A 27,761-nucleotide genomic window follows, 5' to 3' on the forward strand; every position below is an offset into this window, starting at 1 on the left:
CATCTTCTTCCTGTCGGTTAAATTTCGCGTCTGTAGCACGTCATCTTCATGGTGTAGCAATTTTAATGGCCAATAGTGTATCAATGGCTATGCAGGGCGGCTGTAGAGACCACTAAACTCAGCAGTGTTTTTAATCGGAAGGGGGAAGGTGTGAAAGTAGTATGTAACTGGATTCAAGTGCTAAATGCATGTACCAACCTTCTTCCATGGGGTGATGTCCACAGCGGACGACAGCAACCGATAAAGGCCAATGGCACTCGAGTTTTCAAAACTCGAAACTTCTTGCATATGCACAAGGCACACGGAAAGGGAATTTTATTTCAGTCAGTAGCGGGTCAGGATGTGGATAAGACCTCTGAACAAGCTACAGCCTCTCTCGAAGATGTCCTCCGCAGATGGGGACGAAACGTTGGGTTTCAACAGTAAACTCATGCGAGCACTGCATTGTAGCATGGAATATTTCAGTAAGTGTAACAACAGCATTGCTTCATTTTGCATGCCCTTTGGGATAGGTGTGCAATATGAGAAATGTAAACAGATTTTAGAATGTTTTTATTCGTAAAAGCATGATGTTGATTGTGAAGAACTAGAGAGGCCTTCCAGAGATACAGTTGACTCCACATTAGCAGAAGCCAAACTCACAGCTGCTGTGCACGGGGTTGTAGTAGGTGCCGTAGGGGCAGGCAGCATGCATCCACGTCCAGTTCTCGCTGCACTCGTAGTAGCGTGTGCAATCATCCGGGTCGGCGACCCTGATCAGTGGTGGCGAGCAGGGGGTGCCTGGGATGGGGGCAGAGCTGGATGTGGTGGTGCTGGTGGGAGCGGTGGTGGGAGTGGGAGGGGCTGGTGTGGTCGTGGTTGTGGTAGTGGTCGTGGTCGTGGCCGCTCCTGTGCTAGATGTTGGCGAATTGGGGTCGACACAGCTGAAATGAAATATTTATTTATTTAGCAGCTTTTGATGTACATACAGGGTATGCTGGTTAAACGCATAAGAATATAAAATGTAATAACATGAGAAGTAAATGAGATATTCGTTGACTGTGAGTTTCCCCAAGTATGGTAACTCAAATTGTTACCATACTCACACCTAATACACCTGGATATGCGCACCATTAGTGGCGCGACAGACATCTGATCGGTATTCCACTACTCCCCAGGTGTTCTGCAACACTGCAGGCGTAACATTTCCTAAGCTGCACGAATGCGATGACACAGATCTGGTAGATAGCAAGTTGGTGTCTGATACACGCGATTCCTGATGAACCGCCACAGAAAAAAAATCAGGTGTCTGGACTTCTAGGGGGGCAAGCAATCTGTGGAATACATTCACAGTCCAGCAATTTGGAAACTAACAATCCAAGAACATCCTATAATGTTCGCAAAATGGTATGATGGGCCATCTCGTTGAAAGATCAGGTCACGAAGAAGTTGTGGCTCAGCATACAGTTCTAACATGTGTACGTACATTGTCGCATTAACTGTAGGCTCTGCAATGAAGAATGAGCGTATAACCCTGTCCTTCAAAAATCCACAGCACGCATTCACTTTCAGAGAGTCACGTTCACACTCTAACACTACATGGGAGGGAGGGAGGGGGCGGGGATAAGGCACAGTTCACAACATGAGGCACACGTGCGTATTTACCGTGCCAGAAGTATAGAAGACAGCATAGTTCGAGAAACAGACGAAATTGAGGAATGCCTAGTTTTCACCCATTCTTGCCAGAACTGTCCCCGCGAATGCCTTCCATCGCGGCATGTCCTTAGCCTTGATTTTGTGACGAAGCTGCAGCTTGTACACCTGTGGGTGCAACCTTTTATGGACAACATGGTGTACTGTCGAACGAGGTAACTGCCACTGACTACTTGTTTGTAGGGTTGACTTACGAGGACTCCGCTGTAAAGACGTACGGATTAGTTCAATAGTAGCCTGTGGAACTGCGTGCTCGCGTGGTGACCCAACACCGAAACAAACTCCCAGTTTTCAGAAGCCGCTTGTTCCATTTGTTGATTGTTACGTAAGTGGGAACGTCCTCAGTTAGTCGCGGTCCATACCCATGTCGAAAACGACGTTGTATCAGTGTAATGGACCTTAGCTCCGCGAGAGTAAGCACACAGAACACCTTCAGTCCACATGGCTGCTGATGTGTGTTTACGTGAACAAAGCAGTTACGTGCACAAGCACACGGTACCAACTGCCGGGAGCGGACACAGAACACATCTGGAGTTGCCTTATCTCTAGAAGCAAACCGCCAATAAGTACCTCAATTATGTCTCAAGTTATGGCATTCTATGTTGTTACATTTTTAACCTGAACAGCATGTAATAGGTTTAGATGTAACTATATATTTGCATTGTCAGCCTTACAAAATGATATTCACATATACTATTTAATTATCACAGGTATGTTGTTGTTGTTGTTGTGGTCTTCAGTCCTGAGACTGGTTTGATGCAGTTCTCCATGCTACTCTATCCTGTGCAAGCTTTTTCATCTCCCAGTACCTACTGCAGCCTACATCCTTCTGAATCTGCTTAGTGTATTCATCTCTTGGTCTCCCTCTACGATTTTTACCCTCCACGCTGCCCTCCAATACAAAATTGGTGATCCCTTGATGCCTCAGAACATGTCCTACCAACCGATCCCTTCTTCTTGTCAAGTTGTGCCACAAACTTCTCTTCTCCCCAATCCTATTCAATACTTCCTCATTAGTTATGTGATCTACCCATCTAATCTTCAGCATTCTTCTGTAGCACCACATTTCGAAAGCTTCTATTCTCTTCTTGTCCAAACTATTTATCGTCCATGTTTCACTTCCATACATGGCTACACTCCATACGAATACTTTCAGAAATGACTTCCTGACACTTAAATCAATACTGGATGTTAACAAATTTCTCTTCTTCAGAAACGCTTTCCTTGCCATTGCCAGCCTACATTTTATATCCTCTCTACTTCTACCATCATCAGTTATTTTGCTCCCCAAATAGCAAAACTCCTTTACTACTTTAAGTGCCTCATTTCCTAATCTAATTCCCTCACCATCACCCGACTTAATTAGACTACATTCCATTATCCTTGTTTTGCTTTTGTTGATGTTCATCTTATATCCTCCGTTCAAGACACTGTCCATTCCATTCAGCTGCTCTTCCAAGTCCTTTGCTGTCTCTGACAGAATTACAATGTCATCGGCGAACCTCAAAGTTTTTATTTCTTCTCCATGAATTTTAATACCTACTCCGAATTTTTCTTTTGTTTCCTTTACTGCTTGCTCAATATACAGATTGAACAACATCGGGGAGAGGCTACAACCCTGTCTTACTCCCTTCCCAACCACTGCTTCCCTTTCATGTCCCTCGACTCTTATAACTGCCATCTGGTTTCTGTACAAATTGTAAATAGCCTTTCGCTCCCTGTATTTTACCCCTGCCACCTTTAGAATTTGAAAGAGAGTATTCCAGTCAACATTGTCAAAAGCTTTCTCTAAGTCTACAAATGCTAGAAACGTAGGTTTGCCTTTCCTTAATCTTTCTTCTAAGATAAGTCGTAAGGTCAGTATTGCCTCACGTGTTCCAGTGTTTCTACGGAATCCAAACTGATCTTCCCCGAGGTTGGCTTCTACTAGTTTTTCCATTCGTCTGTAAAGAATTCGTGTTAGTATTTTGCAGCTGTGACTTATTAAGCTGATAGTTCGGTAATTTTCACATCTGTCAACACCTGCTTTCTTTGGGATTGGAATTATTATATTCTTCTTGAAGTCTGAGGGTATTTCGCCTGTTTCATACATCTTGCTCACCAGATGGTAGAGTTTTGTCAGGACTGGCTCTCCCACGGCCGTCAGTAGTTCCAATGGAACATTGTCTACTCCGGGGGCCTTGTTTCGACTCAGGTCTTTCAGTGCTCTGTCAAACTCTTCACGCAGTATCAAATCTCCCATTTCATCTTCATCTACATCCTCTTCCATTTCCATAATATTGTCCTCAAGTACATTGCCCTTGTATAGACCCTCTATATACTCCTTCCACTTTTCTGCTTTCCCTTCTTTGCTTAGAACTGGGTTTCCATCTAAGCTCTTGATATTCATACAAGTCGTTCTCTTATCTCCAAAGGTCTCTTTAATTTTCCTGTAGGCGGTATCTATCTTACCCCTAGTGAGATAGGCCTCTACATCCTTACATTTGTCCTCTAGCCATCCCTGCTTAGCCATTTTGCACTTCCTGTCGATCTCATTTTTGAGACGTTTGTATTCCTTTTTTCCTGTTTCACTTACTGCATTTTTATATTTTCTCCTTTCATCAATTAAATTCAATATTTCTTCTGTTACCCAAGGATTTCTACTAGCCCTCGTCTTTTTACCTACTTGATCCTCTGCTGCCTTCACTACTTCATTCCTCAAAGCTACCCATTCTTCTTCTACTGTATTTCTTTCCCCCATTCCTGTCAATTGCTCCCTTATGCTCTCCCTGAATCTCTGTACAACCTCTGGTTCTTTTAGTTTATCCAGGTCCCATCTCCTTAAATTCCCACCTTTTTGCAGTTTCTTCAGTTTTAATCTACAGGTCATAACCAATAGATTGTGGTCAGAGTCCACATCTGCCACTGGAAATGTTTTACAATTTAAAACCTGGTTCCTAAATCTCTGCCTTACAATTATATAATCTATCTGATACCTTTTAGTATCTCCAGGGTTCTTCCATGTATACAACCTTCTTTCATGATTCTTAAACCAAGTGTTAGTTATGATTATATTGTGCTCTGTGCAAAATTCTACCAGGCGGCTTCCTCTTTCATTTCTGTCCCCCAATCCATATTCACCTACTATGTTTCCTTCTCTCCCTCTTCCTACACTCGAATTCCAGTCACCCATGACTATTAAATTTTCGTCTCCCTTCACAATCTGAATAATTTCTTTTATTTCATCATACATTTCTTCAATTTCTTCGTCATCTGCAGAGCTAGTTGACATATAAACTTGTACTACTGTAGTAGGTGTGGGCTTCGTATCTATCTTGGCCACAATAATTCGTTCACTATGCTGTTTGTAGTAGCTTACCCGCATTCCTATTTTCCTATTCATTATTAAACCTACTCCTGCATTACCCCTATTTGATTTTGTGTTTATAACCCTGTAGTCACCTGACCAGAAGTCTTGTTCCTCCTGCCACCGAACTTCACTAATTCCCACTATATCTAACTTCAACCTATCCATTTCCCTTTTTAAATTTTCTAACCTACCTGCCCGATTAAGGGATCTGACATTCCACACTCCGATCCGTAGAACGCCAGTTTTCTTTCTCCTGATAACGACATCCTCTTGAGTAGTCCCCGCCCGGAGATCCGAATGGGGGACTATTTTACCTCCGGAATATTTTACCCAAGAGGACGCCATCATCATGTAATCATACAGTAAAGCTGCATGCCCTCGGGAAAAATTACGGCTGTAGTTTCCCCTTGCTTTCAGCCGTTCGCAGTACCAGCACAGCAAGGCTGTTTTGGTTATTGTTACAAGGCCAGATCAGTCAATCATCCAGACTGTTGCCCTTGCAACTACTGAAAAGGCTGCTGCCCCTCTTCAGGAACCACACGTTTGTCTGGCCTCTCAACAGATACCCCTCCGTTGTGGTTGCACCTACGGTACGGCTATCTGTATCGCTGAGGCACGCAAGCCTCCCCACCAACGGCAAGGTCCATGGTTCATGGGGGGGATCACAGGTATATCATTTTTAAATACAATAACACCACAGATAATTGCACATTTTCTGTGTACTGTACAATCTCCCTACACACATTTTAATTCTGTTACACCACACAGAAGTTCATATCTTCTATTTACCACCCATCTACCTATATACATTTTATTTCTGTTACATCGTACACCTATTTTCATTTGTATTCACTGACTGACTTGACTTTCTGCAAGCAATAGTTTTATCGTTCGCTTAAATATCTATTTCAAACTGATGCCTGAAATATGAAGTGGGAAGCAGTTACACAGTTACATTGCCGTGCTAGCTGAGTAACCGGCGTGGCCCAGGTATATATTTACTTTAATTCTATTTCTCACTCGATTCCTTCCCCTCTTTCTGTCTATCTCCTCCTACTCCTTCTCCCTGTCCACCTCTTCCACCCATCACTCTGTCCGTCCCCTCCTCCCCCTCCCTTTATCCATCGGCTGCTCCCTCCTCTCTCTGTCCATCTTCTCCTACTTCTCCCTGCCCACCTCCTCCACTCATCACTCTGTCCATCCCCTCCTCCCCCTCCCTTTGTCCATCGGCTGCTCCCTTATCTCTCTGTCCATCTTCTCCTCCCCCAATCTCTGCCCATTTCCTCTTCCGCTCTCCCTCTCCATCTCGTCCTCTTCCTTTCCTATCTCCACTCTTCCTTCCTCTCTCTCTCTGTGCCATACAACGATATAATTTTGTAGGTACATTCAGCGGCATATGTAGTTAGTGTCTGCTAAATGTGTTGCAAATAGACTTATTATCAAAGAGATAAAAAATTCAAACGTCATGAAAGTTGCTGCAATTTTTTGCGCATCTCAGTGTTTATGAGGTCATATCTCGTGAACTATCTGCCGTAAAATGATATAATTTCGCATGTACATACAGTCTATATACTGTCTGCAAAATGTGTCGTGAATATAGTAGTAAAGAAGTAAGAAATTAAAAGGTCATGCTTCATGTGACAGTTTCACTGCATGAACAGCGAAAATTTAGTAAGCGGTAATCTTTTCTCCTTTCATCATTTTTCGGGGGTTGTAAGCAACAAAAGTTTTCATAACGACTTGAAATTATATCAAAATTTTGTTGCAAGTCACCAAGTGCCCTCGTTCTCAAATACTGAACAGTGCCGATACTAGCTATACGTGACATTGTGCAGCATGAGAGTGGACGCGTGGATTAAACACACTGAAGATTGTCTAAACATTATATAATTACGTTGAATCGTAGCACATAGCAACCAAGAAAAGCATTTTCACAAATATGATGAAGTTCAAAAGCCAAAAAGCAAATAGCTTTTCGAAAGTCTAAAACTTTTTCTCCAATTCGCGTAACATTCTCAAAATCAACAATTACCTTGTACTACACAGTATCTAAAGTAGCTTTGTTTCTCCCTCAGGATTCAGGCTATTACCTACCAACTTTTATCGAAATCGGTTCTACGGGTTATTTAAGGATCACGCATCTCGGTGTTTATGACGTCATATGCTCTGAAATATGAGTCGTACTCTGATATAATTTTATAGGTTCATTCAGTGGTATATAGGAATACTGTCTGCAAAATTTGACCCGAATACAGCTAGTAGTTAAGACGTAATAAATTGAAACGTCATGCAGGATGCGAAAAGGAGCAATTAATATATAGTAAGCGATAAACATTTTTCCTTTCATCAATATGTGCGGGGTGTCAGCGAGAAAATATTTCATAAGGATTGGAAATTATTTTTTAAATTTGTTGCAAATCAGGACGTCCTCTCTTCTCAAATACTGGATGAATAAAATCTGGATATTCGAGCGTCGTGGCCTACGCTTCTTATTATTTCCTCTCCCCATCCCTTTGACAGGTGGGTGGTTCCTACCCCACGGCGATTATTTCCAGACAGTAAGTGATACATGTACCAAATTTGGTTGAAATGGATCCAGTGGAACACACATATATTTCTATAGTCTCCGTGAATATTTTTTCCCCGATCCGATTTTGATGAAATAAAGCCTATATGGTGCCCCAAGCTACGGAGAAATTACTGCGAAAACTTCTTAAAAATCTGTGTAGTAGTTTTGGAGATTAGCGTGTTAAGGCAAACAAGAAAGTTTTAATAAAATTTTAAATCTCGATGTGTTTTTCTCTGTGATCTAATTTTGGTAAACTGGAGCCTGTAAGGTGCCTCAAAATATGGTCAAGTTACCTGCGAAAACCACATGAAAACTCTTCGAGCAGTTTTGGATATTAATATGTTCAAAGGCAAACAGACAAACACTGAGGTATTACAGATTTATTATTAGTGTAGGTAGGCAGTGCTACTTTCAAGTTTAGCTGCGTTCTCCTGAAGAAATCTTATCTTTATACAGTTTCTGCTGCCACAGCCACGACGCTCCAGCCGTAACTTTGCAGCATGGAATGTCACGCAGGTTCAGTTCAACTCGATTAGAGTCTTTGTTTTGTCAGCTCAGTGTACAACATTCACAACCTATATATCCCAAAATCACGAAAAACGTAATCATGATTTCTGTAGAGTCCTGCTCACTCGTCGCTTATGAGGTGCCTAAAAAGATGCTTCGTCCTCGGAACGCTATACAACAATTGAAGCAAATCACGTAAATAGTCTTTATTCCAAATAAGCAGATTGACAATATTTAACTTTGTATTTACAATGGTGTCGCAAGTGGTGGGCGATGTGCAACCAATCAAAGTCCTTTGCTGTATGCAAGGTCCATGTAAGCAACTGATATGGCTCACACGTCACTGTTATCGTAGTGCTGTCTGCTAGTACTGTGCTAATACTGTCCATCCGAGGCTGGCAGGAACGGCGCTTGTATTCACTTCGTCTGAATGCCTCTCCTATCGTGGTGACGTCCTGGTCAGCACGCTATTGGCTGATAATGCCTCACCACCTTCTCTGGCCTTGCGTTCTTCGTCTTCGTGCCGGCGCTAGTCGATACGCCGGGACAATTTCTTTCAACTAAATTCTGTTGCGTTTTGAGTCTGAGGGACATCTGCTTTAATTCACAGTGCTAGGAACAGAAAGATTGGGCTATGCATCAATCACTGCTATCTGGGACAGAAAAGCCAGTGAACTGACTATGTAAATAATCCTATAAAGTTCAGTTACATTCACATCTACATACATTCTGCGAGCCACCGTATGGTGAATAATGGAGGGAACCTCTTGCCAGTACCAGTCATTTCTTTTCCTGTTCCACTCCCAAATGGAGCGGGGAAAAAACTATAGTTACGAGGGGTAATCCCAAAAGTAAGTGTGTGTGAAATCTTATGGGACTTAACTGCTAAGGTCATCAGTCCCTTAGCTTACGCACTACTTAACCTAAATTATCCTAAGGACAAACACACACACCCATGCCCGAGGGAGGACTCGAACCTCCGCCGGGACCAGCCGCACATTCCATGACAGATACGCCCCAGACCGCTCGGCTAATCCCGCGCGGCCCAAAAGTAAGGTCTCCTATTTTTTATAAGTACATAGACCTGTTTATTTCTACAATGATTGACATCAGTTTACAGCTTGAACATTTAGCAATTTTTCGACATAATCACCGTTTCTGTCGATGCATTTTTGTAGACACTGTGGCAGTTTTTGTATGCCCATGTCACACCAGCTCGCCGCCATGCTGAAGAAAGATGCCGCCACTGGCGTGATTGTTGCTTGGGCTCAGGTGTAAAGTGGTATGCCCAGGTTTCGTCATCCGTGATAGTTGTGTCCAGAAAGTTGTCCTGTTCGGCTGCAAGGCGGTGAAAAAATGCGCTGGAAGCATCATCTCCTTGCCGCATGTGGTCCTCAGTCAGCATACGTAGCACGCATCTTGCGCACACCTTTCGGTAGTTCAGTGTTTCCGTTAAAATTCTGTGAGCGGTGCTTCGGGAAACAGGACGGGCGCAGACAGTAAGGGAGAAATCCAGGAGCCGGAAGAAGCGAGTGGTACGACCTACGATGATTGCCTGGGTCTTGGAAGGATTGATTGTCAGGAGCCACTGGTTACACCATGCAGCAAAAAGGTCAAGGTGATTCTGAAGAAGGCGTTGGGACCGTTGGAGGGTAGGAGCGAGGGCGAGGAAAGCGGTGTCATCAGCATATTGCAAGAGGTGTACTGGAGGGGGGGGGGGGGGGTTGGGGCATATCTGCCATGTACAGGAGGTAGAGGAGAGGGGAGAGGACAGAGCCCTGGGGCACACCCGCAGAGGGGTAGAAGGTGTGGGAATTGGCATGATGGATGGTAACATAGGAGGGGCGGTGGGAAAGGAAGGAGGCCATCAGACGGATGTAGTTGATAGGAAGGGCGTAGGTTTGGAGTTTAAACAGGAGACCGGGATGCCAGAGACGGTCGTAGGCCTTTTCGAGGTCAAGGGAGACAAAAATGGCGGAGCGACGGGAGTTAAGCTGGAGGGAGAGGAGATGAGTGAGGTGGAGGAGTTGGTCATCAGCAGAGAAGGAAGGTCGAAAGCCACATTGGGTGTTGGGGAGGAGGTAGGTTTTGGTGGAGGTGGTGATGGATGCGCCGGGAAAGGATGGATTCCAAGAACTTGCTGAACATCGATGTGAGACAGATTGGACGATAGGAAGAGGCATCAGATGGAGGCTTGTTGGGTTTGGAGAACATCAGGATACGGGAGGTTTTCCACAGGTCGGGGTAGAAGCCAGTGGCCAGGATGACGTTGTAGAGGGTGGCAAGGACTGAAAGAAAGGGGAAAGGGCAGTGTTTGAGGTGGCGGTAGGTAATGCAGTCGTGGCCGGGAGCAGTGTTACGTTTAGTGCGGAGTGTGAGGCTGATGTCCTGTGTAGTGATGGGAGTGTTAAGTTCAGATGGTGGTGTGTGGCCCAAGTACTGGAAGCTAGGAGCAAGGGGACTGCCACACAAACAGAGCTCTGTACTTATAACAAAAATAGGAGACCTTACTTTTGGGATTACCCTCGTAATATGCCTCCCTGTGAGCTCTAATTCATGTTATATCTCCATGGTCCTTACACGAAATGTATAGCGTATCTATAATTTAAATTCCAACTTCAGAAAGCTGTAGAAAGAGAAAAACTGCTTAGAATGCCGTCAAATCTGAATTACTGTCGCAGGAGGGTACGTCATGGAACAAAAAAATTAGCGAAAATTCGATTAATGGATGGCGCCGTAAGCGGCAGTTTACAAGGGGGGACCCAACAGAAACCGGACTCCGAGGGCGCTGCCACTCGTAGACGTAGTGCAGGGTTCTCACGCTAGATGGTGTTAGTAGAGACCTTCATGAAACAGCTGTGCAGACGGCGTCAGTGTAGAGCTGAACGTGCAAGTGTGGTACTGTGTTTCTCTGACTGTTAGCGGGTTACCTCTGCGAAGTCGTTATGCCAACTTTAAAAGAACAAATAGTGTGTGTGAAATTTTGTTTCCTGCTTAAAAAAAAACTGCAACGGAGACACACCAAATGCTTCAGGAAGCTTTCCAGGAGGACGCTATGAGCCGCTCACAGGTGTTCGAGTGGTTTGGGCGCTTTAAACGTGGTGAGATGTACAGGGTGATTCAAAAAGAATACCACAACTTTAAAAATGTGTATTTAATGAAAGAAACATAATATAACCTTCTGTTATACATCATTACAAAGAGTATTTAAAAAGGTTTTTTTTCACTCAAAAACAAGTTCAGAGATGTTCAATATGGCCCCCTCCAGACACACGAGCAATATCAACCCGATACTCCAACTCGTTCCACACTCTCTGTAGCATATCAGGCGTAACAGTTTGGATAGCTGCTGTTATTTCTCGTTTCAAATCATCAATGGTGGCTGGGAGAGGTGGCCGAAACACCATATCCTTAACATACCCCCATAAGAAAAAATCGCAGGGGGTAAGATCAGGGCTTCTTGGAGGCCAGTGATGAAGTGCTCTGTCACGGGCTGCCTGGCGGCCGATCCATCGCCTCGGGTAGTTGACATTCAGGTAGTTACGGACAGATAAGTGCCAATGTGGTGGCGCTCCATCCTGCTGAAATATGAATTGTTGTGCTTCTTGTTCGAGCTGAGGGAACAGCCAATTCTCTAACATCTCCAGATACTGTAGTCCAGTTACAGTAGCACCTTCGAAGAAAAAGGGACCAAAAACTTTAGTCAACAGCGCCTCAAGCGAACAAATGTACAACTAAATGAAACTTTATAGCTCCCTTAATTCGCCGACAGATAGTGCTTAGCTCTGCCTTTTGTCGTTGCAGAGTTTTAAATTTCTAAAGTTGTGGTATTCTTTTTGATTCACCCTGTATGTTGAAGACCAAGCTATTTCTGGACGCCCTTCAACATCGCGAAATGAGGAGAACATTGAAAAGGTCCGCCAAAAGATCAACGAGGATCGTCGCCAAACGATCGACCAAATTTCAGCAGAGACAGGAATCAGTTGGAGCTCGTGCTAGCGAATTCTGAGTGAGGATTTGCGCATGAGACATGTTGCTGCTAAATTTGTTCCGCGCCTTCTCACACAGGAGCAAACAACCATCCGCATGAATGTGTGTCAGGACTTGAAAACAGAGAGTGCACGTGATCCAAACTTCTTGAACAAAGTCATTACAGGGGATGAGAGTTGGTGTTACGGGTATGACCCAGAAAGCAAGCAAGCGTCAAGCCAGTGGAGGACTCCCAGCTCTCCCAGACCAAAAAAGCAAGTGAGGTCAAATGTGAAGACGATGATCATTGTCTTTTTTGATGTTCGTGGAACTGTGCATCGGGAATTTGTACCCCCTGGCCAGAATGTTAACCAGCACTTTTACTTGGATGTTTTAAGGCGTCTGCGAGAGGATGCGGGGAGGAAACGCCCGGAACATTGGCGATCAGGTGACTGGTTTCTCCATCACGGCAACGCTCCAGCACACACGGCCTTACGAGTGACCCACTATTTGGCATCTCAGAGGTGGTCTGTCGTTCCCCACGCTCCGTATTCGCCGGACCTAGCCCCGTGCGACTTTTTCCTATTTCCACGAATGAAAAAAACGCTAAAAGGGGAGCGTTATGACGATGTGGAGGCGGTAAAAACAGCTTCGCAAAGGGCACTGAACAATATCAAACTTGAAGAGTTCCAAACATGCTTCCAACAGTGGGAAAAGAGACTTGACAAATGCATCGCATGTAATGGAAAGTATTTTGAAGGTGACTGAAGTAATTTTGTAAAAAGGTTCATCAATAAATTTTTTATGACAACAATCCAGTTTCTTTTGGGTCCCCCCTCGTACGCACACCAACGGACGGCACACAGGTGTTCCTCAGCTTACGCCCGAGACGTCCAACATGAGGATCTTCATGAAGGATCGCGCCATGCTGGAAAGCTCTTTTACATGAACGGTGACTGTGCGCCAGTAGCCCTGTAGGAGCTCCGCACACTAGAGAGTAGGAAAAAAGACATTAGTTCGACGTCTGCTAAGGGTCTGGAAAAAATGATTGCAAAAATCGAAAAGACAGGTTCTTTTGAAGTAGAATGAGGCAGAGGAAGGAAAGCCACAGCATTGCAGGAGGGGTCTAGCGGCAGTGTGTAAACATACTGTACACGGGAAATTGCCCGAACGCTGGACATGCCTGTGAACACGATGCACAAAATGCTGCCAAACATCCTGCATTGCTATCCATACAAAGTCACCCGTGTTCCGAAGTTGATTCCCGCTCACTTGACAGCAAGACAGGAGTTCGCTCTGGAGTACTTGCTCACGTGGAAGTGGACAGTGGGTGGCCGTGGAACATTCCGTGAACAGTCGAAGCCCATTTTCATCTCCAAGGACATGCCAATATACAGAGCTGCAGAACATGGGCAAGGGAAAATCCGCATGCACATCATCCAGTACCAGTTCATTCTGCTAAGGTGTCTGTGCGGTGCTGGTTGACGGCATCGTTTGTCACAGAGTTGTAATTTTTTGAGGAGATGAGTCCTGCGGGTCCTGTTACCTGTAGCGTCACTGGTAAACGCTATGAGAGTCTCTTGGGCACCAACGTGTTTCCAACTCTCGAACACCGTGCGTGTGCGAGTAGGATCATTTTTATGTAAGAGGGCGTACCTCCGCACATTGCACAGCCAGTGAAACGGTCGCTGAAGATCCATTTCGGAAATGCTAGAATTATCAGCCGTCATTTCCCTACAACCTGGTCGTCCACATCGCCCACTTTTAATCCCTTTGACTCCTGGTAGTGGACCGGTCTGAAAGATGTTGTGTTTAGTGCTACAGTTACGAACGTAGCTGAACTGGCACGCGTTGCGCAAGCATTCTGAATGCAGCCCACCGAGACACTCCGATGCCTTGTGGAACATGCTGTTTCTCGATTTCAACCTGTGGCAGAAAACGGTGGACAGCATACTAAACACGTCTTGTGCAGTCTCATGACAATCAGAAACGGATGCAGTTCGGTTTTTTGTGCGCTTTTTGGCCCCAAGTCAATTACAAACAGTTGTCTTTTGCTTTTTACGCGGTTTCTGGTATCAGGACAATTAAAAACCGATGTGGTACGACCTTTTCACGGTGGATGGGCTAACCTAACAGTGCAGAAACTGTTAACTGCCGAATTTGTGGAGTGATCCACATTGAACAGAACGGATGATGTACCGCGCAACTCAAACCATAACCGAAGTATTGCGATTTATCTGTCATTTGTAGCCGTCCCCATTCACGTTAAGACGCTTACAACGCCATCTATTGATAAAATTTTCGTTAAAAAATTTTCCTTGCATGACGTTTCCCCCTTCGCCAGTAACATGCTGTTCAGATTTGACGTCATTCTGAGCAGTGGTTCTCTTCCCACAGCGTTTTGAAATTGGAACTGTAATTATGGGCAATCGGTATGTTCGCGGCAGCTGAATAGTTCCGCATTTGGCTTCAAATGCCTACTCTCTAACTTTTCTCGATAGTATTTCGTGAAAATAACGTTTTTCTTGAATGGATTCCCATTTGTGCTCGTGAGGCATCCCTGTAATATTCGCATGTTGGCAGAACCTAACGGTAACAAGTCTAGCAGCCCGTCTCTGAATTTCTTCTATGTCTTCCTTCAACCCTACGTGGTGGGGATCGCAAACACTCGAACAGTACTCAAGAACGCCGCGCTGGGTAGGCGTATTGTCACAGTTCGCGCGGCTTCCCCCGTGGGACGTTCGAGACCTCCCTTGGTCATGGGTGTATGTGTTGTCCTTAGCGTAAGTTAGTTTAAGTTAGGTTAGGTAGTGTTTAAGCCTAGGGATCCATGACCTCAGCAGTTTGGTCCCATAGGATCTTACCACAAATTAAAAAAAAAAAAAAATTACTCAAGAACGGGTTGCACTAGTGTTCTATATGCGGTTCCTTTATGGATGAGCTACACTTTCCTAAAATTCTCCCAATCAAGTGTAGTCGACCATTCGCCCTCCTGCTACCATCCTTATATGCTCATTCCATTTCTTCATACCGCTCTGCAGCGTTACTCCCAGATACATAACCGACGTGACTGTGTGCACCTGCACATCACTAATGCTTTATTCGAACGTCACAGGACTGTTTGTGCTTCTCACCTGCATTAACTTGCATTTTTCCAAATTTGGAGCAAGCTGCCATTCATGACACCAAATAGAAATTCTGTCTAAGTCATCCTGTATCCTCTACGTCTACGGGAACGCAACGACGACACTTCCAAGTGCACGACTGCGTCGTCAGCAAACAGCTGTAGATTGTTCATCACCCTGTTCGTCAGATCATTTATATACAGAGAGAGTAAGAGTGGTCCTATCACACTTCCCTGGGGCACTTCTAACGATACCCTTGTCTCTGATGAACACTCCCTTGTGGACAAATTAGTGCGCTCTACTATTTCAGAAGTTCTCGAACTACTTGCATATCTAGCTGCCTAATTCCTGTGCTCGGATCTTCGTTAACGGTCTGCAGTTCAATGCTTTCCGGAAATCTGGGGATATGGAACCTGCTTGTTGCCCTACGTCCATAGATCGCAGTATATCAGGTGACAAAAGGAGTTCTAATCCTTGCTATTCCTCATGTGAAACTGGGCCCTGTGAAGAACTTTCAAGGCCTTGGAAGGACTGGGGAAACATTCTTTATCAGTTGCAAGTACTTCTCACTTTTCGACAAAGTCAAAGCAACGATTTTTTTAAATTTTTTTTTAATACACTGACTCAGTGAGAGTGAACACTTCATTAGCACTCTGACGGTTGATGGGAAATTGGGAAATAACTCCTGTAGTATTTATTTTCTCAAGTGTCCATCATTTTCCTTGGAAGTGCATCAGCAGAAACTATAAGGAATTAGTGCTATACTGTAGAAGCTGGAGATTAACATCCCCATCGAAAAATTACGAAATTGAAATATAGTATAAAGTGATTGGATGGTAGTTTATTACTGATGAACCGTCAAAACAGAACATCTACAAACGACACGTTAATTGATGACGCCTTCACTGACATTCTCGGTGAGATAACAGTAATGCTGATACGTAAATAAAAGCATCTGCGTTAAAGAAAAAGTCTGAAAAGATGAATCAACTAAAATGTCGGGGGTGACCTTATATTTTAAGGACCATTTTTGTTACAGCATCTTCGAAAACAGATTAAGTAGTTTTTTCGATTACAGTTAAAGAAAGCTTTAGTTCTTCTAGTCTAGTGTTACTGATATAAAGGTAATTTAGATGTTACATGCTGGATTACATCTAATCATTCTCTTCACCGAGAAGATATTTTTAGAATCTTTGTTCTTTCGACAACTTTAACGCAACGTAGCAGCTTTTTCTACATGTGATAATACTTATCTAAATAGCTCAACAATCTCTTTCACGTACTGTAATATTAGCCACTAGAAATTTCCATACCAGAGCTAGGTTAATTACTTCTGGATGCCCTAGCATGTTCCAGTAATCTGGGACGTATTCTGGTGGGGACTTCCCGTAGATTTCTTTTTTCTCTATTCTTTATAATACCTCTTAATTTCGTATGCAACTGCTTCGGTTCCTTCTGTGCAACGAAATAAAAACTTCTGTAGTTCTACCGTTCAATTTTCATATTCGTACTATACTGCGTTCCATCTGTACATTTTAGGAGTAGCATTCAATCTCCGTAATGATCTCCACTCGAACTTTCATGTTGTAAAAGCTTCCTTACAGTTCAATAATTTGCGTCGCTTTTGTTCTCTCTAGCCTGCTGCCCAGGAAATAGATATCTTCTGCTGTTACAGTGTCTCCTTAAGTTTTGTTGATCAACAAACCGATAGGTGCTTTTACTTTTTCATCGTAGCTCTGTTTACCGTATACCTAGATGCTGATATAATTAGGCCGCTTATTCGACAGCATTTAACAATAATAGTGCCTGGGAGATGTTGCAGTTGCTATGGGTCAACTCAGAAAGTGAAAATGGTGCTAATCGTAAAACGTTGGACTGACACCAGTTGAAGGCCGAGAGAATTTTATGCACAAATGCTGTTACAGAGAGCTTCGTTGCTAGTCTAACTCTTGACCTGCGTTATAATGCAACAACAAACCAAAAATTTCATTACTATATTTCATTAGTATCTTTTTATCTTAGCTTCGCAGTAACTGCTGTAAGCTGTTTGGCTGGTAACTTACGTATATATTGCGGGGTTATACACTCCTCCGTTGGGGCACTTGAAGAGCGATGGGATCAGTACGTTACTAGTGTCGACTACGCAGACGTAGTACATGCTAGGGTCGGTGGCCAGTGCTCCAGTCTGACCCTCGCTGACGCAAGCAGGCACGGGGCCACTCGTGCAGACGGAGTCCGTCGTCCGGAAGCTGAAACAGAATGCGTACCAGCCTGTGGAGAATGCTGCCTAGAACCACTCTTGGCATGGCGGTAGCAAAGAGAGCTTCACTCCAAGTTTAAACGCAGCCAAAACCTCTCAGACAAACAGAAGCTAAACGATGTCAAAGTTAGCGTAAGGAGGGCTATGCGTGAAGCGTTCAGTGAATTCGAAAGTAAAATTCTATGTACCGACTTGACAGAAAATCCTAGGAACTTCTGGTCTTACGTTAAATCAGCAAGTGGCTCGAAACAGCATATCCAGACACTCCGGGATGATGATGGCATTGAAACAGAGGATGACACGCGTAAAGCTGAAATACTAAACACCTTTTTCCAAAGCTGTTTCACAGAGGAAGACCGCACTGCAGTTCCTTCTATAAATCCTCGCACAAACGAAAAAATGGCTGACATCGAAATAAGCGTCCAAGGAATAGAAAAGCAACTGGAATCACTCAGCAGAGGAAAGTCCACTGGAGCTGACGGGATACCAATTCGATTCTACACAGAGTACTCGAAAGAACTTGCCGCCCTTCTAACAGCTGTGTACCGCAAGTCTCTAGAGGAACGGAAGGTTCCAAATGATTGGAAAAGAGCACAGGTAGTTCCAGTCTTCAAGAAGGGTCGTCGAGCAGATGCGCAAAACTATAGACCTATATCTCTGACGTCGATCTGTTGTAGAATTTTAGAACATGTTTTTTGCTCGCGTATCACGTCGTTTTTGGAAACCCAGAATCTACTCTGTAGGAATCAACATGGATTCCGGAAACAGCGATCGTGTGAGACCCAACTCGCTTTATTTGTTCATGAGACCCAGAAAATATTAGATACAGGCTCCCAGGTAGATGCTATTTTCCTTGACTTCCGGAAGGTATTCGATACAGTTCCGCACTGTCGTCTGATAAACAAAGTAAGAGCCTACGGAATATCAGACCAGCTGTGTGGTTGGATTGAAGAGTTTTTAGCAAACAGAACACAGCATGCTGTTATCAATGGAGAGGCGTCTACAGACGTTGAGGTAACCTCTGGCGTGCCACAGGGGAGTGTTATGGGACCATTGCTTTTCACAATATATATAAATGACCTAGTAGATAGTATCGGAAGTTCCATGCGGCTTTTCGCGGATAATGCCGTAGTATACAGAGAAGTTGCAGCATTAGAAAATTGTAGCGAAATGCAGGAAGATCTGCAGTGGATGGGCACTTGGTGCAGGGAGTGGCAACTGACCCTTAACATAGACAAATGTAATGTATTGCGAATACATAGAAAGAAGGATCCTTTATTGTATGATTATATGATAGCGGAACAAACACTGGTAGCAGTTACTTCTGTAAAATATCTGGGAGTATGCGTGCGGAATGATTTGAAGTGGAACGATCACATAAAATTAATTGTTGGTAAGGCGGGTACCAGGTTGAGATTCATTGGGAGAGTCCTTAGAAAATGTAGTCCATCAACAAAGGAGGTGGCTTACAAAACACTCGTTCGACATATACTTGAGTATTGCTCATCAGTGTGGGATCCGTACCAGATCGGGTTGACGGAGGAGATAGAGAAGATCCAAAGAAGAGCGGCGCGTTTCGTCACAGGGTGATTTGGTAACCGTGATAGAGTTACGGAGATGTTTAGCAAACTCAAGTGGCAGACTCTGCAAGAGAGGCGCTCTGCATCACGGTGTAGCTTGCTCGCTAGGTTTCGAGAGGGTGCGTTTCTGGATGATGTATCGAATATATTGCTTCCCCCTACGTATACCTCCCGAGGAGATCACGAATGTAAAATTAGAGAGATTCGAGCGTGCACGGAGGCTTTCAGACAGTCGCTCTTCCCGCGAACCATATGCGACTGGAACAGAAAAGGGAGGTAATGACAGTGGCACGTAAAGTGCCCTCCGCCACACACCGTTGGGTGACTTGCGGAGTATAAATGTAGATGTAGATGTATTTCATTTAGTAAGGGGCTGGGTTGATCGTCCGTGAACATGTTGCGCGGAGATGTGGAGAGGGAGTTCATAACAACTCTTTATGCTTCCAACTAATTAGGATTTAAATGAACTGTGTACTTAACGTTCCCTGTTGTGCAGGGAAGACATCTACTCCGATAATAAATTAAATCCGCGAATCGTAAGTGCCGCAATAATCGAATCGCCAATGCTCTGTGCTTTCAGCTATGACGATAAGAAAATGAATTTCCGTTAAAGTAAAAAGAAAATAAGAAAGAAATAGAATCACAGTAGTTAGTAAAATTAGGAAAAATATTATAAATTTGGTTAATGAATACAAAAATTAACGGTCGTAAGCTCACTAAGTGAACAAAATTACTGTTGCTGTATTCACTGACTTGTATTGCTGGTAAATTTATTTACGAATAGTTTGCTTTTGTATCAGGCGAAAATAGCACAAATTGTTAATTATTACGTTAGTACAATGGAGATGCCACAGTGCTCAAATACTGTTCAGTTGAATTGTAAGGCATGGAAACAATTTGGTAATGATGGAGAACAACAAAATTTCGTTAGCTATGAGTGGTTTCGTAAAAAGCGAAAATCGTGACGTCACTCACTACAATGCTGATTGTCATTAGTTTTGCGTAAAAGGCATTTATGTCTGTTCATTACCAAATGCTTTCAATTAAGAAGTAAGACATAGCATGATTAGAGCAGTGTTCAGTAATCACTTTCATGTAATTCACAGTTACGCAATGTGCAAAGCAAAGTTTCAGTTGCAGAAGTACACTGTTCAGCCAGAACAGCAAGCAGTGTACGACACTCCTTGGCCATCATGGAGCCTTGCACGAGTTCACTGGACCCATGTATGCACACTTCAATGTTCCCCAGAGCATAATGGACCTGCGGCCAGCTTGACTCTGTCCAAAGCACAGGTGTCAAGAGGCCATTCCCCCAGAAGACAACGAATTCGCATCCTTCCATCACCATGATGAAGAAGGCATCGAGATTCATGAGACAACGCAATGCTCTGCCACTGTGCCAACGTCCAGTGTCGATAGTCACGTGCCCACTTCAGTCGTATGTTGTGGTGTTGACATTGGCATAAGTAGTATGGCAAAGAGGATAACACCCCACTCTGCAGTGTTGCCAAATTTATTCAAGATGGTGGACCCAAAATAGCGGTCATAGATGTGGCAATGTCCCAGTAACGTCATGGTGGGGAGTTAAAATTTTGGCAGGAAATTAGGCCAATTGAGCTGTCTCCACTAGCCTTGAGCTGTCTCCACTAGCCTAACAATTGTCCCCACTCCCTCCCCCTCCCCCCTTCCCCATCCTCTCCCCTCCCTTCTGACCCCCATCTGGAAATATGCAGGAAAAGCATCTGCTGGGCTGCCAGTTAGGATGGATGTAAGTCTTTACTTTGTGTGCATTGTTTATTTAAATAGTTTGAGTTTGAATAGACAGAAGCTCCACACAGTGTGTTCACCATAAGGTCCAGAGTCCAAATGACCTTTTTCACAAGACTGGAGGGCTCCTACCATGATGTAATCCAAGATGGCGGTCTGTGGAAAAATGGCGGAAAATGAGTCACTCTGTTTCTAGCTGCTGGACTGGAAGGACAGACGTAATTGTTTACTGTGTTCAATGGATGCGATGTCTGTGCAGGAGAAATAGGAGTTTAATGAGTACATTAGCTTTAATCATGCAGCTGAGGATTGTGCCCATAGCCACCTGGACGGTGCCAGAAACCAATGATATTTGGTGAAGATGAATACGCTTTATCAAATCATGGAGATGCAGCAGGATGGGGCCATGTTACACTTCCCAACTCATGCTAATAAATGCGTCTGCTGTAAATGTAGATCATTTGATAAAAGTCCAGTCGTCTTCTGAAACACAAAAGCAAGATGTTCACTCATTCTGGTCCGTGGCCTCTTCCAACAGGGGCAGAGACTTGGGCAGGGAGCACATCGGACTTGCACCACTACCACATGGCAGGCACAGGGACAGCTACGTACTTCCTGTCGCATTGAAAATACCCGCAACCGTTCTCCTCCTTCTCATCCCTGGTGCACAGATACCCTTCGTCGATGAATACAAACTGCCTCGGGAGTTATCACATCTGGTGTTTGAGCAATGTGCGGAATACTGTCACATACATAACTAGAAGATGTCCCAGATGTCTGCCTTGCAGATGAGCTTTGCAGATGAGCTTTGCAGATGACGCAAGAATATTTATACAACTTGCGATGTAATTACACGTTTTATTCCGAGGAATACCATCACCACCACACTTGAACACAGACTCTAAAAAGATCGCGACACACTTGTGAAACCATCCCAGAGACACTTCGCACACTTCTGTGGGAAATGCCTATGTCTTTGAGCACAGGCTACTTCAGGAGTTACTAAATCCAACTCAATATGCCTCTTTGACCACCAAAATTCTTGTACATCAAACTTGCGTCCTCAGCATCTTTTTGTATGCATCGGAAACATGGACTACCTATGCCAAACAAGAACGTCACCTTAATGCTATCCACATCCGGTGCCTGAGATCCATCCTCGGAGTAACGTGGAAGGACCGAGTGACCAACGAAGCAGTGCTATCTAAAACTAACTGCAACAGTATTTCAGCAACAGTATTTCAGCTATCTTGAAGCAGAGACGACTCCGCTGGCTGAAACACGTCCACCGTATGGATCCTGACAGATTACCACGTGAGGTGATGCTTGGAGAGATCTATATAGCCAAAAGACCTGTAGGACGTCCTGTATTGAGGTTCAAGGACTCGTGTAAACGAGATATGGAGATCTGTGGAATCGACACAAACAGATGGGAGGCATGGGTTAGCATGAGACCAGAGTGGCGTGATGATATATCATCTGGAATGTCGAAGCATGATGAATGCTTGTTAGACAGATTAAGGCAGAAAAAGCTTCGCAATGCTACCACTGCTCCTGCCTCAGCAGCCAGAACACTTGTGACAATTGCGGCAAGAGATGCCGTGCTGCCATTGGCTTGACAAGTCATATGAAAAAATGCAACCCGTAAGCACACAGGCATTGCAACAATCATCTACCAAGATGTCGTGGCCAATATATATATATATATATATATATATATATATATATATATATATATATATATATATGCCACTAAATACACTTTCAAAAAAGATCGCTGCACAGTAGTTTGCGTCAGTTTTGCGATGTATACCGACACACTCGAACATGGACTCTAAAGCGATCACTGCCCACTTATTGAACATCCCTAAGAAACTTCACACGCTTTTGTGGGAAACAGATCCCGAAACCGATATCAGCCGCAATACACACCCAAACGACTAATTTGTATGTCAAAATAAATACCTCTGTAACTCTCAAAAACAGGACGCTCACCACATTTCGAGTTTTAGCTGCTTGTCTGAAGGCACTGCCGAGACACAGAAAATTTCTGAGTCCTACAGCTACTATGGTGTTCATCACTTTTCTGGAACAGTGACTGGGCTTAGTTAGGATTTGCTTCTGGAGTTGTCTAACTACAGACGGGAAAATAAGAACAATTACACAAATAGAATTCGAAGCACTGCCCTACAGACGAGATAAATGGCTGGAATTTTAGGCAATTTTCGATGTCGTGCAGCTGCTAGTCTGGAGATGCTCGAAAGTCACAGCTGCGGATTAGAGACAGTATCCCGCCTGTCCAAACCAGAGGAGGATGGCCTGCTTGGAGCTGTCTCTGAACTCTCGAACAAACAAGACGTCACGTGACTCTCAGACATCACAGAACTTTCTGTAGATACCTCGCCCCCGTCTTGTTCAAACCAGTCTGTAGAGTGAAAAACTCAATAACCCACTGTTATTGATTCGTGGATTATAGCCTAACAGGCCGTGTGAAAATGATTAAGGCTGATCGGTTAATATTTACAAGGGCACTGTTTCATATAAAATCCAACAAAGCTAATTAGGATGTCAGGTAGCAATAATTGGTACATACTTGTTGTTAATGTTCCTTATCTTTTGTTTAAACAGCATGAATGAGGCAGTTACTCCCTTTGTCTGACAAAATAATGACAGTTAACTCATCACAGATCACCTATCAATGTCGTCGCACACCAATATTCTTCATGTAGCATCGAATGCATAGTCCTCACTGCAATCCAAATCGTGGGTGCCTGGCGTGGTTGTCTCGTAATCACGATACACAAATGAACACTTAAATACATCTATAAATCACTCGATTAATGCCATTTCTGTATTTGCTGGAGGTCAGGTCCACGGCGCTGGGTGACACACACAGCCATTAAACAATAATAAGTGTGGTAGGCTGTCCTGCCGAAATCCGCCCTGCTCATTTAGCAGCCAATAACTTACTTGCTCAGAGTCTCAACACTGAGTACTATCTGGCGCACTCGGCGCTCGACTATCGATAGTACCTATTGCGAGGCAAAGATATACTGTTAGGTAAAGATATACTGCGTGAGGCAAAGATAAACTGTTTTCAATATGTAAGGGGTTGTTGACCCAGTACATCCCCCCCCCCCCCATAGGACTTCTTTGAAACTGGAGATGGAAAAGAATACAGTCAGAGTTCACAGTGATAGAAAGAAAAAAAATATATAAATACAAAGAAATTTACAAACTGATAGGTATATCCTCTGACTGGTCACAAACTGCTGCTACAAAACAGATTACATCTAGATTACAAACTATCCTAATGACACAACACAAAATCATAATTTGTTGAAAAAATACTGTCACATATAGATCATAACAAAACTCCTCTCTACCGCAACTGATGAACTATACAGCTCTGCATATCTATTGAATCATATTGTAACAAACTATTTTCATTTCGTTCACCTCAGTTCGGTTTGCCATCCAGAACACAACCAAAATCCTACTATATTAGCACCATACATCACAGGAAATAACTATCTCTCATTAGACTAATACCTACTTAATCCAATACATCATTGAACAAAAAAATAGGACATAACAAAAAATATTGAATAGAAATGCAGAGAAATGACAATAATTTAGCCTCTATGCAATATGCATATATCCATGTATAGTCAGTGTGGTCATTACAAGACCAGTCTCTAAAGAAATGTCTTTCTCATTGGTTACAAATTGTGGTTCCTGCTTTCGAGCATCTTTTGTTGACACAATTCACAGAGTGGTCCATATCTAGCTCATATTAATACACACTACAATATTCTAAATACTACGAGGGTTGTTTTTTAAGTAAGGGCTGTTTTTATTTTTTTAAAAAAGATACAAATACTTTTGTAAAAAAACTTTTATTTTCTGATTCTACACACTTTTACCTATTTTTCTACATAGTTGCCTTGTTTATTTAAGCACTTGTCATACCATACAACTCAGTTTTTAGTTCCCTCTTCAAAGAATTCGGCCGCCTGCTCCGACAGACAAGAGTTCACGGCCACTTTCACTTCATCGTCGTCATTGAAGCGCTGCCCGCCAAGATGGTGTTTCAGGTACCAGAAAAGGTGAAAATCGCTAGGAGCAAGGCCGGGGCTGTATGGTGCATGGTCCAAAACTTCCCAGCCAAACGAATCAATCAAATCCCGACTCTTTTGAGAGGTGTGAGGCCTAGCGTTATCGTGCAGGAGCAAAACTCCTTTTGTCAGCATGCCTCGCCTTTTGTTTTGAATTGCTCTGCAGAGCTTCTTTAGAGTTGCACAGTAGGCATCTGAGTTGATTATTGTTCCTCGTGGCATAACGTTCACTAGCAAAACACCGCGCCGGTCCCAGAACACAGTTGCCATAATCTTGTGCTTTGACAGCGTCTGTTTGGCTTTGACCTTGACGGGTGAGGTTGTGTGTCGCCATTCCATCGATTGTCGCTTGCTTTCGGGAGTGATATGGGATACCCATGTTTCATCTCCAGTGACAATTTGACTCAACATGTCATCCCCTTCTTTCTCGTAACGAATCAAAAAGTCCAATGAAGTGGCAAATCTCTTCCCTTTGTGGTCCTCTGTGAGGAGTCTGGGTACCCACCGAGAACACAGTTTCTTAAAGTTTAGGTTTTCAGACACAATTCTGTACAAAACCGATCTAGAAACTTGTGGAAATTCCAAAGAAAGAGTGGAAATTGTGAATCTTCTGTCCTCACGAATCTTTGTTTTGACTGCAGCCACCAAATCATCAGTGATCACAGAGGGCCGGCCTGAGCGTTCTTCGTCATGGACGTTTTGACGGCCATTTTTAAACTCTCTAACCCATTGACGCACTTTACTTTCACTCATTGCATTCAAGCCATAAACTTCTGTTAGCTGACGGTGAATTTCTGCAGCTAATAGGCTTCTCGCGGCCAAAAAACGTATTACTGACCGTATCTCACACGCGGCGGGCGATTCAATAATCGTAAACATTGTAAAGTAGCACAGCGATGCGTACACGTCAGCTACAGAGCTGCAACTTGCATCAGTGTGAACGGGAAGGATGCCGGCAAGTGGCGCGGTGGCTTGTTACGGCGTCCGCGCGAACTACGGGACTATACGCGCGAACGGCCCTTACTTAAAAAACAACCCTCGTAATACTTTTCACACTATAAAGGACTTATATGCAATTCATCCCTTAAATATGGTTAATTCTTTTCTCATGATGAAAAACCGTAATCCTGAATAGATACAAATATAGTAACTAAGACAACAACCGACACTTGAACACCAGTTCTCATGATCTTTATTCTCCAAATACACATAATAACCGAAAACCACCTACACACATTTATGTTTATGCCTGACTAGGCCCTACTTCATCATCCTCATTACTTCTCTCCTCTGGGTTGCCCCAATCATCAGGTGTGTAGTATCTCCTCATACTTTCAACTCGTTCCCTGCCGGACGGGAGGCAGGCGTCCAGGTATACAGGCTAGCGCCGAGAAGACCCCGACAGTGCACCGTAGGCCAAGAATAAAGCAGAGGATGGGCCCTTGTTAGGGAGCAAGCCGCCAAAAGAAATTTGAACGTTCTGCGAATTTCCATGGGACAGGAAACTGGCGTCCAGACTCTGTTGCAAAACATGTTTGTGAAAGCACGAGGCTTTTGGCGAGTTTATGGCGGTTCTTTGGGAACTTTGAAATGGACGCAACAGGGGAGACAACAAGCTGTTTATGGAGGGCTGTGCTTCCATCCTGTATTGTGTTAGCAAAAGACACAGCAAACGTGTGGGAAAGAGGCCGCGAAGCTGAATCTTTTATCTGTTTTCTGCCAATTAACTTTAAAGTCTCTGATTGGTCAAATCGGTTTGCAGTGCAAAGACCATTCTCCAAGCTTAGAATGCCAGGCCCCAGCTCGTGATTGGCTTGTGTGAAAGTGGGGGGAGTCAAAAAAGAGAAATGTACTTTTGTACCTGGGCTGAGGAGGAAGCGGTGAGAAAGGAAGAAGGTTCACTCTGGTACAAGTCTCTTTTACTGGCGCTTCGCTAGTAAAGAACTGCAGGTCTCTACCAAAATGGTGAGACTTGTGTCCTTTGCTAATGTGCGACTTAGAGCCTGTGTCAGTCACCTTCTGAACCATCAGAGGTACTGCTTATATTATCATGGTCACAATGAGTGACACGTGCGTGTACTTATTTGTCTTGAGTTGGCCGTCTAAACATTTGACATATTCCGACACGCACAGTCATGGCACGGAGTCAAATTGGTTTGGCAGACCAGCAAACGGGTCCTCCTGCACACTGGAATCCATCGAGGTTTCAGAGGCTCATAGGGAAGTACCTGCATTCTGAATTAACCGAACGTGAGACCGCGTACTTGCATTTTTTGGGAACGCGCATTTAATAACAGATTTCCGCCGTCCATGACTTCAGTCAGCGAACGCATCTTGATGTGTCTCCTGGACCAGCATGAGGGTAAAGTATTCGCTGCTGCGACGTAGGGCTATAATATATATTTCTCAGCACCCTGTTCTTTCGAACCATATTTTTCTTTTTTCTTGTATGGTAGAATATAGATGCTTGGTGGTGGTGTAGTTTGATGCCATAACCTGGATTCACGTGTATGGAGTCAGACAGAGCGATTAGTGTTCTGGTTAGTGTCGTGTGTCAATCCCCAGCAGATCACTTTTTCCACCATAGATCCCATGTTAGTAAGGCGTTTGTTAAATAAAAATGTTTGTGTGAAGTTTCTTGAATAATTTTGCTGTCTTGTCATGTTTAAGAGGAATAAATCGAGTGTCAATTAGACTACAACTTTTCCCTAAGTTCTAATTAATGGTTCCTTCCTATTTTTTTATTTCAGTCTAGATTCTTAACATAAGGAGTAGCTTTCCACTTGATGTCCACTGTGTGGATCTTTTAGTTCATCCTTCAAGGT

At 43.8% G+C, this 27,761-nt stretch overlaps 1 protein-coding gene across 1 annotated transcript in view; it reads right to left on the bottom strand.

Moving 5' to 3' along the window:
• Positions 1 to 622: 622 nt before the first annotated feature.
• Positions 623 to 27,761, bottom strand: part of LOC124803178 (primary septum endo-1,3(4)-beta-glucanase-like) — a 105,855-nt gene continuing 78,716 nt past the window's right edge. The window contains exons 4-5 of the mRNA XM_047264362.1: positions 17,275 to 17,460; positions 623 to 923 (exon numbers count right to left, since the gene is read on the bottom strand). Of these exons, the coding sequence (XP_047120318.1) occupies positions 623 to 923; positions 17,275 to 17,460 (487 nt within the window). The remainder of the gene's footprint in view (positions 924 to 17,274; positions 17,461 to 27,761) is intronic.

The sequence above is a fragment of the Schistocerca piceifrons genome, chromosome 6 (assembly GCF_021461385.2).
Source record: "Schistocerca piceifrons isolate TAMUIC-IGC-003096 chromosome 6, iqSchPice1.1, whole genome shotgun sequence".
Classification (NCBI taxonomy): Eukaryota; Metazoa; Arthropoda; class Insecta; order Orthoptera; family Acrididae; genus Schistocerca; species Schistocerca piceifrons.